Source organism: Coturnix japonica, chromosome Z (assembly GCF_054131305.1).
Source record: "Coturnix japonica strain WE chromosome Z, WE-NBRP24, whole genome shotgun sequence".
Lineage (NCBI taxonomy): Eukaryota > Metazoa > Chordata > Aves > Galliformes > Phasianidae > Coturnix > Coturnix japonica.
This window is the reverse complement of record NC_140702.1, coordinates 15,654,508-15,672,947: the sequence shown is the minus strand read 5'-3', so window position 1 is coordinate 15,672,947 and position 18,440 is coordinate 15,654,508. Positions and strand designations below refer to the sequence as shown.

The window sequence follows — 18,440 nt, the reverse complement described above, 5'->3', positions numbered from 1 at the left end:
GCCTGACTCTTGAGATTAGCCTTGGAGGGTCAGCTGCACATCAGTAGGCTTCACTGAACTTAACATTCTCACCCAGTTATTGTCCAAAAGAACATTCTCATTTTCCTTTTCCTTTCCCTGTGGTGGCTTGTAACACGACATTTTTGAAAATAGCCTAAGCATAAAAAACCTCAACTGATCACTTTGGTTTTCAGAGTTCTTACCATGAAGGGATTTAAATAACTGTTCAGATCTTGCTGGTGCTTCAGGGCTGCCAAAGGTAATTTTTGTTTTAAAGTCCTAGTCGCACAGGCAAATGTAATGCCGCTCCTGCTACATAGAGACATAAGCCAGCTGCAGAACAGCCACCCATATGGCTGTAAAATTCATTGCAGAGTATCCTTGGGCACACTTCAGTCATTAAACTGCCATCTTTGCATTTTGTGCATTGATTGAGTAGGGCAGCTGAATTCTTCTCTCCTCTCCTTTTAAAAATTATTTTTACATTTAAACTTCTATTTATACCAGTCTAAGAGCTACTATTCAGAGAAAACACGGAGTTACAGAATCATATCTCATTTTGGAAGGGACCCACAAGGGACATCAAGACCAACTCTTTGCCCAGTACAGGACCACCCAAAATTTAATTTAGTTTATCTGCTGGCACTCTGAATGCCAGCTTGACTGAGATACTGCGGCACAGGAGTGCAACAAAGCAAGTTAAATTTTAGGATGCCTTTAGTGGCACTGGATAAGATATACAATTTCTTTCTCAAATGGCTGAATATTTTTATTCATCATTAGGCTACAAGTTTTAGCCAAATTGATATCAGGGGATTTCATATAGTATTGAGAGAATAAATATGCCATTCAGATTAAATTAAGGAACAAAGCAAAACTAAACAAAACAGCAACAACAAAATTTCTGGATAACACAGAAGCTTGAGGTTCTACAGAAATTAAATTTCTCTCTGCCTTTTTACTCAGAAGCAGCTCATCATTCCAGTTTTCTTCAAGCTCCAGATTTTTCCTGTCTAAATTAAGTTTTGTTCTGTACCTGCCAGTTTCAGTTCCATGGAACATCCTTCCTCTCTCCCTTCCTTCTATATTTATATGCAGTTGCACTGTTTATATTCAAGCCTGGGAGAGCTGTAAGAAAATCATTAGTTTTGCAACTTTCTTCCCAGTGGGTAGGTGTAAGCTGCACAAAGGGAAACCGAACATGAGCACTGCTGTGTGTGGCTCAAGCTCTGCTTCTGCTGCTCCTGCCTGCTGTGTGTTTTGGGGTCTGCTCTGCACAAGTCACAGTGTTTCTGCCAGGGTGACCACTGCCTGTGTTAATTTATTCCTATATTTGAAATGAATTATGAAGAGGTTAAAACGAGCATTTCTACAATGATATGCCACTGAGGAGCCTCAGGCACATGCCTGAACTCCCTCAGCTACCACCTCTTTGGCTACCTTGCACAGCACATCCTTGCCAGTGACATTTCATGGGGAATGCCATCTTCCAATCCAGCTTTATAAAAGTTCCATTCACAGACAGCAGACAGTATGCAATGCTGGAAAAAAAAAAGAAAGAAAAAAAAAAAGCTGCTTACATCTTCTAGGACCATCAGTCCAACTCATGGTTCCACACATAAACACACAAAATCCAGACACTATGCCTGTGGGTGTTGTCCAAATGCTGCTGGAACTCTGGCAGCTTAGTGCAGTGACTACTGCCCTGGGGAGCCCATTCCATGCCTACTGTTCTCTGGTGTAGAGCCTCTTCCTAGCAGCCAGCCAGACATCCCCTGACATGGCTCCATGCCATTCTCTTGTTTTGCTTTCTACGGTTGCAACAATACCTGGGGTCTTGGATGTTGACAGGAGAGGTCCATCCCCTACTCGTGGTCCTGGAGACAAAGCACATCTGCTGGAGGGACGGCTTTCCAGCTTGGAGAGGACCACATCCTTCCTTCTTCATCAGGCCTTCAGAATCAAGAATGACATTGTCTCCTACCTCCAGGAAACCACAGGCTTTCAGCACAGGGAGACTGCTGCTCGGCAGCTACTGGAGAACCACATGCAGACCATAACAGGCATAACTGAAAAGCTCAGCCAGGACATTCAGGTAAGAGACTGCAGGGTATTTCCCTTGTTCCAGTAGCACAGCACTAGCCCATGATTGACACAACATTTGTGTGGTTCTGGGGGTGGAAATGTCCTTATCATGAGTGGTATATTTTAGGTAAATTCTGATGTTCTTATATAGTGGCACTTGCAATTCCTTATGAAGAAAGAAAGGAAGAAAGCAGGGTAAGGGAAAGAGGGAAAGAGAAAGGAAAGGGGAAGAAGAAGGAGAAGGGGAAGGGAGAAGGGAAGGAGAAAAGGAAGGGGAGGGGAGGAGAGGGAAGCATACTAACAGGTTTTTGGATTACTTTCTATTAACTGAAAGAATCATATTCTATTTGCTTTTATTTTTTGTTGGAGCATGGGAGACAGAATTTAAGGGAAATGACTAAACTACATTTTTTCTAACATAACATGATTTTTTTTCCCCCTCTTACTTTTCTAGTTGTAGATGTTCTACTTAACATAATTTCTGTATGAAAACATAATTAAAAAATAAAAGTCTTCAGGAAGCTCATTTTTAACTGGTATGAAGGTTCAGGTCGCACTTTGCACTCTACAACTTCCTGAAGGGAGGTTGTGATGAGAAGGGGCTTGGCCTCTTCTGACAGGCAACAAACAGCACCCAAGGAAATGGCTGCAAGTTGTGTCAGGTGAGGTTTAGACTGGACATAAGAAGGAACTTTTTTTCTCAGAGAGTTGTCAGGCACTGGAATGGCTGCCCAGGGAGGTGGTGGAGTCGTCATCCCTGGCAGTGTTCAAGAGGTGTCTGGATAGGGAGCTAGGAAATATGGTTTAATGTTTTTTCTGTAGGTATGGTAAAGGGAGGAAGGTTGGACTAGATGATCTCATAGGTCCTTTCCAACCCTGTGATTCTATGATTCTTTAACTAGGCTGACTGATGATTCTGTACTGGAAGTTCATGGGATACCCTGCTTTGGCTAAAAACTTTAATTCTTTGCTGTTATTTGTCAAATTTATATGTGAAATTCACTGACTCCTTGCTTTTCTTTTTGGACAAAAATGTGCAGCACAAAAAATAGACTTCAAAAGATATTTCTGTTATTCTTTGAAGTGCTGAGTGTTTTCCAAATGCCAGTAAATTCAAAATTCTGTTTCTCATGTAAAGGAATATTTTATGTTCTATGTGTTTATATTAACAAATTTGAAATAGCGACTCACCTGAGATCAGGATTATTTTACTAGAAAAATGCCCAAGATACTTTCAGTATTCTAAGTCTAAAACCAGTTAAAACTTAGTTATTCTAAGTTAAAACCAGTCCCCTGGTTGTAAATGTACTTTGTGTCCTAATCTCAAGTGCTTGCTCACTTTCTATGCTATGGCTGTGAGGATTTCTGAGTGCGAAGGATCAGTAGTGCAGAAAGCAGCACAGTAAGAACTTGTCAACAAAAGCCACCAGAGAGCACAAGTTTGGGGAATTGCTCCTGGCGCACAGTGAATTAGCGGAGTTGAGCAATGACCAGTTCTAAAGAGTTACAAAAGACAAAGGGATTCACCAGGAAATGTGGCTTCTGTATTCCAAGTCTACCCCAAAACATGAAGAATGCCCTAAAAAGAAGGATATTTTGTCCTGGGGAAGACTCTGGAAGGAGTGAAGCTGCAGGTGGTGAAACACCTCCCTTTGACAGTTTTGACATAACTTCATAAGCTGAAATAGCAGCTTCAACACAGTTAATGATATGACCTTGATTGATTCACTATCCATGATTCTAAGAGACTTCAAATTATATGAAGGATACATCTATGTTAAAAGCTTAGTTGCAGAGGTGAGAAGTGTCTCTCACCCCATCTCCAGCTGTAACCCTGGATGGCTGTGGCAACACTGAAATGTCAGCTTAGGGCCTCTGCTCTTAACCAGAGTCCTAAAAATGGGGCATCTGGAATATTATTCTCTCTCTCAGCATTATGTCTGTAAAAGGTCATGGTAGCTCCAAATATCCTCCTAAAATTAATTTTTGTGACACATTCAGATAAGATCAGGATGAGCCACTGCCAAAAAGCCTTCAGGGTGGCTGCTCCTTCTGTCTTTAGATCAGACTTTTATTACTGTGCAACAAAACAAACAAAAAGAGCAAAACAAGACATTGACTAGCTGCTCATACTGACACACATGTCTCTTTGGGATAAGATGAATGTAACATTTCCCTGTTTTTGAGTGCTGAACTTTTCTACATAATGCACAATCTTAAGAGAGAGACAGACATATAATTTCACAGCACCATGGAATCATTTGTGTTGAAGGAGACCCTAAAAACCAACTTAATCCAACTCCCTTGACATGGGAAGGGACATCCCCACCCTACCTGGTCTTGAGCACTGATTTATACAGCTGTAGATTTCTGAAAGAAAAATATGCTGTTTACTTCTTCCTTGAAAGAAAAAAAACTTACAGACTTTTTTTAGAAACTGGTGCTTCAGCCCATTTTTAAAAAATCATAAATAAGTAATGCGGAAAACCAACTCTGCATTAAATATTTTCAATTCACAGGTTTTGGAGAGACAAATAAGAACAAGAGATGGTGCCACAGTGCAAACCAATTTTGCTATTCAAAGCCTGGACCATAAATATATCCAGAGTCTTGGAGACCTGCGTGGAAGAGTGGTGAGGTAAGGAATACACAATGGCCTTCTTTTCTGATTTAGGCAAAGCAAGCTCAGAGGTGGCACATATACTTTGCACTCATTTTGTATTTATTTATTTATTTATTTATTTTGTATGCCTGATCTTTACCTGACTTCAGCTGAAGTACATTAAGCTGTCCTGTTGTTTTTTACCTCCTCTCTTGGAAAGTGAGTATTGTAGAACAAACTTAATTTCTTTCTTTGATAGTGAACTTTCATGAGGCATTTAAAAGCACCTAGTGTTATGACATAAAGAAGAAATGAAACCCTGCTGTGTTATATATCAGGAGAGTATATGGATTAAGAAATGTCTGAACCAATAAATACACTGAAAAAAAGTAGTCTCTAATGAAGCAAACTCCTTGAACTGGCATGCTTCTAATGTTTCCCTGTTTGTTTTTGTCTGGAGACCAGTCATATTTGTTCCATATAAAATCACTGTTGTTGATACCTGTGGATAACAGAAATATAATTGGTGTTGTCAAAGAATATACTTGGGCCGTATGGACCATATGGGGAAAAAAAGTGTTTTATAAGCCCTGTGAGGGAAAAATGGTAGATGAATAACTGACAGTGGGCTCTCACAAATATGCAGTGTCAGCAATGCCAAGACTGTAGTCCTGGACCAGAGCTGTGGGGGACTGCTGAACAATGACCATTTATCTCCATACCTAGCAGAGATACCAGAATACTGAACTGAGTCCAGAATTCCCTTTCTGAAGCAAAAAATTTGATATGTTGTTAAGAACAGCCGGGAATGTGGTGATGAGATGAGGAAAATTTCTGGCTGAGAGAAGTATGTAGCTATGTATAGCTTCTAAAAAATCATCCAGAGATGTCTTCACTTCCAGGTATAGATACTGAGAAAGAGGCAGAAAAAAAAAAAATCATAGTGTACTGAAGGGCTCCAAACTACTAAAGCAAAGCCCAAAAATTCAAAACTAGGTGGTGAAGGCAGTACATTTAAAGTTGGCAGGAGAAATATACATTTTTTAAATCTTCTGCCTGATCAGCATTGAAAGAAAGCAGGAGGTGATCATGCAATTAATTTTTCCCTTGGTCTTCTCAAATTTGGGCAGACTTTTAAGATTATATGCTTTCAGTAAAGTCATGATGTTCAGTCAGCAATGTGTCCTCTTTCTTCTTCCCAGTGTTTCTCCAGGCCTGCTGCTCATTTTTGCTAGCTCCATTAGGTCTTGTTCCCATTTGCTATGATGGAGCATTGGCCTGCAGCAAAGGAAAGCATACACACCAGGGGAAAGAAGGAAATGGAAGAAGAAAATGCAAAGGGTTAAAAAAATACTGATCCACTTCCATTTACTCACTGAAAATCCACACACAATAATGGAGGTCCTGCACTCATGACAGTGCACTCTGAAGCATAGTACAGTTTTCTTTAGATTAATGAATCTTCAACACTTTCTCATTTCTCTCGCTGGCAAAACTGTCCCCAGCATGGTGCTTTGAAGTGAGCCAGAGCTGATCAGAAGGATCATCTCATGTTCCTTCAACCTTTAGTCTCATCCCAAAGCTGTGTAAAGGAAGTATAGCCCAGAGTAGCTGGAGACAAACTCAGGGTTTCATACAACTTGTGTGTTTTGACTGATTAGAAATCTTCCCAGTACAAACTTGCAGTGGAAGTTTTGCTGCTAACACGCAGCCTGACCTCAACTGAAGATTACTTGGGATGAAGTAAGCTTTAATGGAACACTGCTCTTTCTCTGAGCAGATGATTCATCCTCCTGTATTCTGCCACATGAAAAGGATTAATGTGGATTAGCTCTTGTAATTCAGTCTGTGTCTCTCTTTTCTGTCACTCTGTCTTCCCCTGAAAGACAGAGCACTCTTGTTGAATACTGGCGTGGCCATCCATTAACTCTGGGACCTTCTGACCACATACCTACACCATGTAAACATTTGTGTTTCGAATAGCAGTGACAGCAAAAACAACCTTCAACATCAGCAGGCAGCATATAAAATTAGCTGTATTTTTAGATTTGTGTTCTAATTCTTAAAATAAATTGAAGCAAGAATTCCTTTGGGTTTGGGATCATATTTTAGAGTAATAAAACTTAGGTAATCAACTGTAAGATGAAACTTCTCATAAATGTTGACTCATCTCTTCAGACACACCAAGTAGAAGACTGAATAGTCATTGCACTTTACACAGATGATGATTGCATTACAATTTTTTTCCTGAGATTTTTTTTTTCCTTGTTTCTCAAAAGAGAAATCCAGTGTAGTGCTGGACTACCAAAGCCAGTGGTGCATGCCCATGAAGTTATTCCACCTTTCAGAATATGCAGACTTTGCCAAATTTAGTAGTTCTTTATTGAATATACTGCTCTTTCCATGACTTTAAAGGGTAATGTTCCTCGAATGTATATGAGGCGGCTATATTCCTGCCTATAATTAAATCCTTCTGTACAATCCTTAGAAGCTTTTATTTCTTTTTGCTGTTTAATTTATATGCAAATCTAACAAGGCAGCACCCTTCCTGCACTTTTCCATACCCATCCTGCTGTTCCTCGCATACTCTCAGTTTCTGTGTATGTGACTGAAAAACAATGATCTCACCACAATCTGTTGAGCATCTCCTACATCAAATACTGATTTGGAGCAGGATATTAAAAGTCTCAAGTATCTCCATTTCTTTCAGGTCTAAGTCTGCCAGACTGCTGCAATCATGCAATGCTACACAAAGCACCAGTATTGTGTGTAGGTACATGTGCTACCCTCTGCTCTGGCTGTGGAGAGGTTTCTATAATCCCATAACCCCATCTTTGCCACAGACTCATTGCTGTTACATACAAATGTGTTCCTCCGGCCCAGTACAGTGCTGGGTGTCCCCTGTCCCCGTGGGGCTCCCAGCCCCTAGAGCACCATCCCTTGCCGGCTCCATGCTAGTGCTGGAGTTTTGAACTGGTAAAGGTAGTGCAGCAGGCACCACCTCACTCTCCCTGCCCTCTCAAGAGCTGTGTTTGCCTTTCAAGCTATTTTGTAATTTGTTTTCCAGATGAATAACATATATATAAATTTTTTGATCAATGTTCTGGCCTTCATACAAAGCCTCTATTATGTGCAGAAACATTTTTCATTTCCCTGAGATGAATGCTCTGTAGGTGAATCTCAATATTTCTGCATCACCAAGAGATGACAAAAGGATGGTCTATTTAAACTGTCACAGCCTCTCTTTAGTTCCTTTGTCTGACAACAGAACTGGCTTTAACCTGTGGTGCCTCAGAAGATAATTTCTCTGGCATTTTAAAACTCATCTGTTTCAACTTCCAATCCACTATGTATACTCAATGTTCCGTGCTTTGTGCTGTGCACAAACTACGCAAGGTAGGATATTTGTTTCCTTGGTCTTGTTACAAGTGCATTTGATGGGAGCAGGTGGTTTCTCCTGGGGGGGGGCAAGTGTAGAGGAGACTTTCTGTCATCCTTCACTGCTCAGGGAGGTGTGCAGAGCAGAAGTCTCTGTCTTCTAGCTCATGTTGGATGTTTTTATGATGTTATACAAATATTTACATATACACTAAAGCAAATCATCTTCCTCCTGTGAAAAAAAGTAGATGTATTTATGTAAATATATACACATATATTACACATTGTGTTTAGGTATGGCAAAGACAGGAAAAAACTGGATGCATATATTACCTGGACATAAGCTGGTTAAGTATTATTCAATTAATGCCATCATTCTCAAATCATCTGTTTGCTCGTTTGAAATGTGACAAGATATTTTAGTGAATGCAGCTGATAGAGTTTAAATAGAAAATGACAAGTTATTCCTATAAAACACCACATCTTTTTTGCCTGTTACCATTCCAAACCTGATTATCCTCCACATCTGCTTCAAGCCAGAGGATGCTGCTGTCTGGGCACTCCTACACTCCGGGTAGGCATCCAAAGACTGCAGGCAGCTGGAATGACTGTGTAACTGCGTTTCAGATTTAAATTAGCTCACCGTTAAGATTAGACAGCAGGAAACCAAGGAGGAGTTGGCCCAGCATGGTGAGCTGTGGACTTTTTCAGGTCACCTCAAACAGCTGGGAGCCACTAGGAGTTTGCAATGCATGGACACCATGTGTGTTGTCACTGCAGTTCAAGGGACTGCTGGTTGAATGCTGAATGCCTTCTACTTCCCCACCTTCATATGTGTCCATGCAAAAGTTTGCTCGTCTCTGGTTTGGTTGCAGATGTGAGTCAAGTATTGCACAGCTATCAGGAGACATCCGTGTTATCAGGCATGAAGTCCAGAACATTGATAAGGAGATCTACAGCCTCCGCTCTATCCTCAAAAATCATGCTGGCAGTTTTGAGAAGATGGTGAGTACAGAAATTCACAATATCCAGTGAGCGATGATGATGCACATGTAGAGTGCTTACTCTTCTATGTGCTGATTGATACTATTGATGCATACACCATTTACAAATATTCTCAGGATCTTTTAAAATAAAAACTAGGTTTTCCTTGATGCTATGGAATGGTAGTGACCTTTATAAAAGGCTTAGTCTAAGAACAGATAACAAAAATGTTATAGGATTTGAGAATACTAAGATCATGAATGACCCATCACAGTTGGTTTCTCAGTATGTTTTCGAAGACCATTGAACTAAAGCATGGTTCTGCTTTAAGTGCATCCAGAAAATTCAGTTGCATTTATTCTGGAGCTGAAAAGTAGTTCATACTTCCATTGTTTTTTGTTTGGTTTTTTTTTTCAATTTTAAGGTGTCTGCGAGGAGACATCTAGCAGCATATCCAGGCCTCTATGAATGCTGGCAATATTTCAAAAAATATTTGAAACTGTAGCACTGAAAATGTTCTGGAAAATGGTATTTCCTCCCAATCTCTCTCTCTCTCCTTCCTCCCCCCTTTTTTTTTTCTTTCTCGATGGAGGGGATATCCCAATAATAAATAGTGTTACTGCTTATGATTCCTTGTAACTGATCTGGTGACAGTTTCATTGTATCCAGTAGCTGTTTTAGAACCTTCCACAGGCTCAAGTACATTAGCAATAATGCTTCACAAGTACAGTCCAGTGATATGTCTGATCTGTAAACCTGCAGCATGACAGCTTTCTGCTCCTGCTTCAAATTACATGTTGTCTGTACACATTACAATTGAGCTTTGGAGAAGATATGGGACACTCAGCTTCTCATGCACTTGATATCAGTTAAAAACTCATCGCTGTATTTTAACTGCATCTTCTGCTGCACAAGGCAGAATTCCAGTCATTTTGTACCCAAATACCCTCTTTTACAAAGAAAAAAAATATTAACGACAATTTAAATGAAAGTATTTTACCTGAAATTCTGCAGTAAGACACTGTTTGGACACCTGTCTCCTTGAATTCCTATGAAGATATTTCTCTTTGCCTGAGAATGGGAAATGAAGCAGGTGTGCGTCAGATCATTTGAAACAATACCAGGTAAAAATAAGCCATCATAGGCATGAAGCAGGAAGCAGAACAAAGTTTCTCAGGTGAAGAGGGGAGAACTATACTCATGCATTTGTGGGAAAAAAGCAAATGAGAATTTCCAAAACAGAGCTGTTTCTTGTAAAAGGAGTACTAAGGTATCAAATGTAATAACAATGTAATAAGCTTTTAGCAGCTCCCTGTTGACATATATGTGCCACAGCTATCAACCAGATGAAGGCATTCTCTGACCAGGGCAGTCTTTAAATACTAAAGGACAGCTATATGAATGAAGAGGACAGGCTCTTTATCAGCATCTGTTGTGACAGGAAAAGGGAAAATGTGTTCAAACTAAAAGAGGGGAGATTTAGATTTGATATAAAGAAGTTTTTTTGTAATAAGGCTGGTGAAACACTGGCACAGGTTGCTCAGAGATGTGGTGGATGCCCCATGCCTGGAGACACTGAGAGTCAGGCTGGATGGGACTCTGAGGACCTGATGGAGCTGTATGTATCTCTGTTCATTGTGAGGGAGTTGGACCAGATGACCCTTAAGCACCCCTTCCAAATTAAAGGATTCTATGATTCAACAATTTTATGATTTGCCCGAGGTCCAGAAACCACAGCCCTGGTTCCTGAGGCAGTCTCTCATCCTGCTCCTCTAAAAGTGAATGGCCCCACAGAATGGGGACAGCACGAGCCAAAAAAGCCTCAGAGTGCATCAGGTACCCAGGGTAGAGTGCTCTGTGATGCTTTGGATGTTCATTCCAAGCTGGATGGGGCACGTGAGGGATTGATCTGTGAATGACTGTCTCCTCCTTCCTCCCTTATTGGGAGTCCAAGAGGTTTTTGATGAACATTTTCTGTCAAGGAATATTACCCCTAGGGTCCTAACATCTTCTGGGAAATTTCAGTGGTGCGAGTGTCATACTGAAATAAAAAGTGTTAGACTTTGAATTTGATTACAAAGCCTGCAAAGTCCACAAAAACTTTCACTAAGTGGTTCCTATACCCTTAGTGACCCTGAGCTCAAGTCCTCACTGAATGAAATAGTTTGTGAGAGAAGTTCAGAGTTGTACCTTTGTGTCAGTTGTGTTTTTCATTCTTGCAATCATAATATATATTCAAAGTTAAGTGCTTGCATTCTGGCTCATAAAGGCATTCTCTGTTAATTCTCATTAGATAATGCAGCTCTTAGGCAAGATAGAGACTTCCAGCTCCGATCAAAGCTCAAATTTAAAGATGTTCCAGGGAGATCAACATCACGAATTGCAACTTCTGGATTTCAAGTAGGTGATGAAGTGTTTTCATTATGGTAATTCACCTTGGATACTTTAGTATGATGAACAGGTTGTCACGAAACAGCCAAACAAACCCATTAATTAACATCTATTTAAAACATGAAGAGAAGGTTAATGAAGATCCGTACGATAAGATAATGAAAATACATTATGAAAATACACTGTCTTGCAAGATAATTGCTAAAATGAGGCACTAAATGCCATCCTGTAAGAAGAAAGGTACAAAGGCAATTACCCTTCCATACCTAAAACAGAGGCACGGAGTAGAAGGACACTATTTACCACAGTAACTGAGGCTAACTTGTGACTTGCCTAAGGTGCAGGTGACGTATTCTTGGAAGGTTTGCTCTGCCTGCTCAGTTGGGAGAGCAGCTGGGATGGGGCAGTACTGGTTGAGGTAGGTGGGCAGAGGCAGAACAGGGATGGAGCTGGGGGGTGAAGCTGCACAGCCTCACATGCCCTTGAATTTGTAATTTATTGTTTCTTTGTTAAGCCACATATTTCTCCTGTTCTGGATGCAAAAGTACTTTTAGAGTGTCCTTTTAGTCTTGATGAGTTTTGCAGAGGTGGGAGCCCCAGTGATTACACAATGAATTGAAGTACCTGGCACCCATATGCAGAACAACACTTAACAGCCCAGTGCTAAACAGCAGAGCCAGCACAAGTAATTTGAAATCTAATTATAATAACACTGCAACAGTATTTCAAAGGCAGCATTTCCAATTCTTAAAATGCTGGAGTATTTGAATTAAATTTATCTGAATTGCATTCAGAGTTAAAAATATGCTGCTTTAAAGACAAAATGTTCACATCAAGAAAACAAGAAAAGGAACAGGGATGAACGATGAAATTACAACTGAAAAAGGGAACAGATTAAGATGAAGAAAAAAGGAGTTACAGAAAGACCGAGAGTAAAGGATGAAGAGAATCAAGACAGTAAAGTATCAAGTAAAGAATCAAGAAGTACATACCAAAATAAAAGGGAAAAAAGGAATGTAAAAATGCCAGAAAAAAAGGAAATATGAAAATTTAAGAAAATGCTGAAGTTCTCATAAGTCAACTTGGCCTTACAAAACAGAAATAGGAAGCTTCCAAGGCTTTGAGATGCACTAGCACTGTGTCTTTCAATGTGAAGTAAAATGTAACTTCTCTTGCTAGGACAGACTGGAGTTCCTGCTTATGAGCAGGCACATTTGACTTCATTTTAAAACCCAGTTATCTCTTCAGCTGACCCAAAGCTGTCCGATAACAAGCGGTTTTCCTGATCCAGCAGTTGTATTGTAAAAGCACAAACTGATACATCTATATACAATTGCTGAAAACCTGGTGAATTTTTTAACTATTTCAGGACTTCAGAGAGAGTTGTGCTTTGCTAGGCAACATTGGTCTTCACAGTTGGGGGACTGGGTACTTGTCTTTCAGGGCCAGTTAGCTGACAGATAGCTGTATTCAACTGCACAGAGGCAGATCACTCGTCAGTAGTTCTGATCTCACGTTTATCCCAGCACTACTCAGAGGATGCTCATATTAAATATCCACAATATCTCATCAATATTTCAGTCATTTTCTGAACCAAGACTATGGCAACTCATCTGTTTCTGCAGCCTGGCTCACTATATGTCTCATTTTTTTTTAGCTCCGTGAAGGAAGGATAGTAATTCAAAGAATCACAGAGTGGCTTGGGTTGGAAGGAAGCTCAAAGTTCACTCAGCCCCAACCCCGTGTTATTGTTAAAACAGTTCTAGAATGAATAAAATGAGTAATAATCATATACTGACCTCACAGCCATACAAGATCTTGGTAAGGCACTGTCTACAGCAAGCAAACAGCAGTAATATGTCGCTCAGAAATTCTGTTAACGTTAATTTGTTTCTCACATTATAGTAGTAATTACATTACATTAGATGGCAATTATCACTTCATTAGGCAGATATAAAATTGTCATCAATCACTTGGATTTAAAAAACAGTTTCTTTGGAAAGTGCCATAAGTGTTACAAGTGCTTTAAGCATGAAGTCTAGTTGTAAAACCTCACTCCTTCCTTGCTGGTCTGTAACATGTCTGAGACCCAAACAAATTTCAATTGGTCACTCTTTGCATCCAAGTACTCCTTAGGAATTAATACAGTTACACTCAAATTTTCTGTGGAGCTCTGGCAATCTGCAGGAGAAAGAAAATTGAAATGTGACTAAGATTTGGATATACGTCCATGTCCCCTCCTGGCTCATATTGTCAATTATGTGCTGCAGCATAAAAGCCAACACACTGCTTTCTAGCTCAGTGGTTCAAAAGTTTGTTCTGTGCAGCATTCTTTTAGCCACTGCCCTTTTGTGTATCCAGGAGCTGCCTCTGCTGTTTCCTCTGGGAGCTGGTGCTTCAGAGGCATGCACACATTTTGTCCACATTTGTAAACCATTACTTAAAAATGTCTTTCATCCTTAAGAACCTTTTCAAACCGCAGGTGATTCTGGTGCCCACTGTGATGTCCAGCAGCACAGCTGATGTTCAATGGGATAGTGTAGCTTCTTCACTCACTTCAGATAAAGATTTGATTGCAAATCGTCAATTGCAAAACAGCATTTTTCAGCCCTTGGGTATTTTCTCAAATTAGACTGCACCAGAGAAATGACATTTTGTCATGTATATGCAGACTTCAAGGTAAGGATTAATAAAATAATTGAGCTTGGTCCCCTTAGGAAACTACTGAGGAGATCTGAAGTAACTTAAACAGTTTAATGACTCAAGACTCCCCCCACAATGCTGACTAAACCTTAACTCTTGTTACTAAAAAAAAAAACCTTACCATAATTTTAGGTTGACAAGCACTCTAAATGACTTCAAAGATCAGATCCAGAATCAGCGGAAGTGGATGGAGGCACAGCTGACACAATCTGAAGATCAAATGCAGTACCAGCACCAGCTGCTCAGTGCGATGAAGGAGAGGCTGGTAAGGCTTCCCACATAGCAAGTTACACACACCACAAGACTGAGCACAGAAATGGAATTGCCCTGGTGCCTTGTGGGGTGGCCAGTAAAATGATGAATTATGAAAAACAGAAGACTGTATAATAATTTATTTCAAAGGAATATCTGGAAGTCCTGAGATTCAGCTCCTCACTCAAACAGGACCAACAACAAAGGCAGGTGGCAGGTCTCATCCGGGTGACTTCTAAGTACCTCTGAGAATGGATCCCAATATGAACTGGCTATTTGTGAAGCCCCAGTTTACCCAATAGTGGTGAACTGTCCCAGAACAATCATCAATACCATCACTGAGCATCATAAAGTTTTCTTCCATTCATTGACAGGCTCAAAATAGTAAGGGATCTTCTGTGGAAATCCTTACCTGTTTTAAATACAGACATGCCATCACCATACTGTGCTTGGTGTATTAATATGCAGAGTTTAGATTTCTCTGCAGCGGTCAGTGCTTGGCACAGGGTCAAAATCTTCTGATCAATTCCTTCCCAACTCTAAAAGCTTTTCCTCCTTTGCTTCTTGCCATTCACTCAGCTTCAGAGTTCAAAACCAATTAAAACACACCTGCTGTACCTTACAACCGGAATGAAGGCTGCTAAACAAAACCACACAGAGAAATTGCTCAAAAGGGAACTAAAACACAATAGAAATTTAACTTCACAATCTCTAGTAGTCAATACCAAACAATTGCTGCAACCAGGCAAATATGAAAGTGTTTCTGAGGCCAGATGGATAAGAGGGCAGGTAGATATGTTTCATGCTGAAGCTGAAGCTGTGTTGGGAGTATGAAGCAGCAGTTTGGTTATTCCTGGAGCTGACTCACTCCACCAGCCACCTGTACAGCATGGCAATGTTTGTAAACACAGAATGCCTTTTCAGCACCACCATAAACTCAGTTTAGGTGCAAAAAGCTCTGCCAGGTTTGCAAATATTTTCACTGAGAAGCAGAGCCCAGCATTGTCTGAATTCTCTGAGCCACCGGGGCTGCAAAAAGTGAGGGACCTGCTAGGATCTTAGCAGAGGACTCAATGCAACTTAAAGAGCAAGAAAGGAGAGGGCAGCAGCATGGCTCAGATATGAGCATATCTCTGAGGAGGTGCGGTGGCCCTCAGGAGTGGCACTGGGCTCCAAATAGCAGCTGTTAGGGGCTCACTGTCCTTACTCATGGAGCTGGATACACTCCTCATTGGTTTGCCCTTTGGCTCAAAAAATTGTGTTTGAGGTAAGTGCACAAATGCAGCCTGAAATAAGTTGTTTGAATTTCCATCCTGTTGTTAGAGAACAAAACAGAGAGAACAACTGGAGTTAAAATAGGTGATAAAAATCATAAATAATAAAGCCCTCTGGCCTCCCCCAGCCCCTTCCCCAGTTAATGCAGTTACCTGGGGAAAAGAGGACTGACATCCCTTCAGGGTTCCAGACCTCACTGCATTTCTGCAATGCTCTTATTCTTGGGATTGGGAAGAAAAACTGACTAATTTAAGGGCTGCCAGGATGGAGTATTATGGTGGACATATTTAAAGCACCTTACCATTACCTTCTGCCATGTGTTTAAAGGAAGCAGCAGAAAAGAAAATAGATGAGAAGCTTCTACTTCTGTCACTACAGCTAGAGCAATCAGACAACCCAGAGAAACACAAAAGGCAGCTGAACCATGTGAAGAGTGATGAAAAAAACCTGCATGCAAGAATCACCAGGCTTGAAAGACAGATTTGGAAGGAGCTCGAGGAAATCCAGGAGGAATACAGATCAGGTGAGAATTTCATGCAATTATTTGTCAATACGTTTGTAAAGTAAATTACCACTGCAGAAAATATTTTCCAGTAATGAGACAAGTACCTTCAAAAGACTTCTCCTCTCTCCCACACATTGGATTCACAGGTGTCATTTTTAGGCTTCTGAGCTAGCCCAGTTGTCCTTACCAGCACCTGCAGTATATTCACACACAGGTCACTTTCTCTTCCTAAGGGTCTGATGGTAAGATGGTCTAAAAGGCAATTTCACAATCCACTTTCCATGTCTCTCTGAGTACTTCTTTCTTCTGCTCACAAGGCTACTAACCTTAATTGAGAGGTGAAAGTTTTTGCCTTTTGCCTCAGATCCTGCTGATCGTGTTTGCTTGCTTTGTATTTTTTACAGCCTTTACACTCCATTTTCTACTAACAGGAGATTGAGAAAGAGGAACCCGGTTGTTAACAGCTGCCCTACCCAGACCATAGACTAGATGAATACAGAAGCATTTAGAGAACATTGCTGAACACACAGTAGATGCTTCTTATGGGTGAAGTGAGGCTGAGTGCAATTCCCTGGTCACAGACTCATTATCAGCCCGAGCCAATTCTGGCTGTTCCAACTATCAAGAGCAATTCGCCTTGCGCAAAGCACAAGGCTTTGAAAAGGAAGATTTTACTCACTACAAAGTATCCTATTGCCCCACACTCAGCTGATAATGGAAACAAAATGGAAACAGATTATGCAAAAAAAAAAACAACACTCAGCCAATGCTCCAAGGGAACAGAGGGCTGAAAACACTACGCAAGTGCTTCACGTCTGACATGTTCTCACCTTCAAAGCTGTCTGTGATGCAGGACCACAGCTCCTTACTTCAGTTACAATTCATCCATTATTTGCAAAGTACAAAGTTCCATGGAAGTCTAGTAGAGACTGAACCCCCCAAAATAGGGAGAAAAAGGCCACTGAAGAGGTACAGTTTATTCTTATCATGCTTGATATTGTCCAGTGCATTAGAAGATATGAATCCTACAGCAAAGAGCTGGCAACATAAGCTGATATTGCATGTTTATGGTATTCAGTAGGAAGATGAAACAAATAAATTGGGTTTAATGTGCTCTGGTTTACAAGTGGGCCAGGAGTCCTTAGGGAGAAAAAGAAGAATCTCTTAGTGTACTCAAAGTAACCACAATTTCATTAATCATTCCTATTTTTCTACCAGGATTTCAATCCATTCACGAGTCTCTGGAGCTGCTCAAACAAATACAGAACACAAAGCTGAAACTTGAAAAGAAGAAAACTGAGAAATACAAAAAAAGATACAAAGCAAGAGACTTTCCATGAGATTGAACTGCAGAAAGAAATCCTTATAAACACACTCAGATGCTCTCTCCAATGAGAAGCAGCACTGGATTAAACACACTCAGCTTTGTTTTCCCCTGTTGCTGTAGGATGCTCTTGTGACTTGGCATATTGGACAGCTGCAAAAATAACAGCCCTGCTGCACCTGCAGCCATTTTCAAGTTCACAATTAGAAGTACACAAATAAAAGATTTAAGTACGGATTGGCTTAGAATCTTGAAGGCAGATTTCATACAGAATTATTCATACTACTTTAAAGGACTTCATGAAACCTGTCACTCAGAGTTTAAGCACTGTTAGTACAGTTCTCCTGTTGGTTTTAGATTGCTGTAAATACTGAAATCAGTCTGAGTAGATTCCTTCAGCTCCACACAATGTGTAGGTAGTAAAAGCTAAAGTGGAATGACTTGGACTGGTTATTCAATCATTAAAAGTAGCCTGGGTACACATGCTATGGCTTCTCTCAGAAGCTGAACCTGTACAGCACAACTGCTGAAAACAAACTCAGGCAGTCAGTAGGGAACTCCACTCAGTAATTACTTATGTTCCCATTGCAGGGAGCAACTTTGGTATGTTAGAGTTTCTCCAGTGAGTTAATAGGTCCTAGAAACTGCTGGCTTATTGAAAAGACAAAACAAATCAAACTGCAACCAAAGTCACAATCTTTCTGAATCTTGATTGTTGCCAGGCTCTCCTAAGCTTGCTGGCTGCTTTCACGGTGGCTCTGCATTTATCAAGTTTTTTACACGCATTAGGTAACCAGTAACACTAAAATAAATCTCTGTGATGTGCAGCAGTTTGAGAAGTTCCAAATTCGTGCTTTGGTGTGCTTCTTGTTCTGTTCTTTGCACACATCACTGTAGACTGTGGGTGGTGCCTTAAAATTTGTCAGTGCAGTGTCAGGGCA

At 40.5% G+C, this 18,440-nt stretch overlaps 1 protein-coding gene and 1 long non-coding RNA gene across 2 annotated transcripts; one reads left to right on the top strand and one right to left on the bottom strand.

Annotated features, from left to right (window-relative positions):
- Nucleotides 1–1,667: 1,667 nt before the first annotated feature.
- On the top strand, nt 1,668–17,736 carry FAM81B (family with sequence similarity 81 member B). Its single transcript, XM_085528445.1, has 7 exons — nt 1,668–2,095; nt 4,605–4,723; nt 8,941–9,070; nt 11,343–11,449; nt 14,276–14,408; nt 15,998–16,193; nt 17,394–17,736. Exons 1-7 carry the CDS (start codon nt 1,781–1,783, stop codon nt 17,513–17,515), a joined length of 1,122 nt encoding a protein of 373 aa, XP_085384571.1. The 5' UTR covers nt 1,668–1,780; the 3' UTR covers nt 17,516–17,736.
- LOC146753765 (uncharacterized) lies at nt 8,163–11,377 on the bottom strand. The gene is made up of 3 exons (XR_014939224.1): nt 11,240–11,377; nt 10,050–10,120; nt 8,163–8,297 (listed from the first exon to the last, which is right to left on the bottom strand). It is a non-coding gene; the product is annotated as an uncharacterized LOC146753765 (long non-coding RNA).
- Nucleotides 17,737–18,440: the final 704 nt, after the last annotated feature.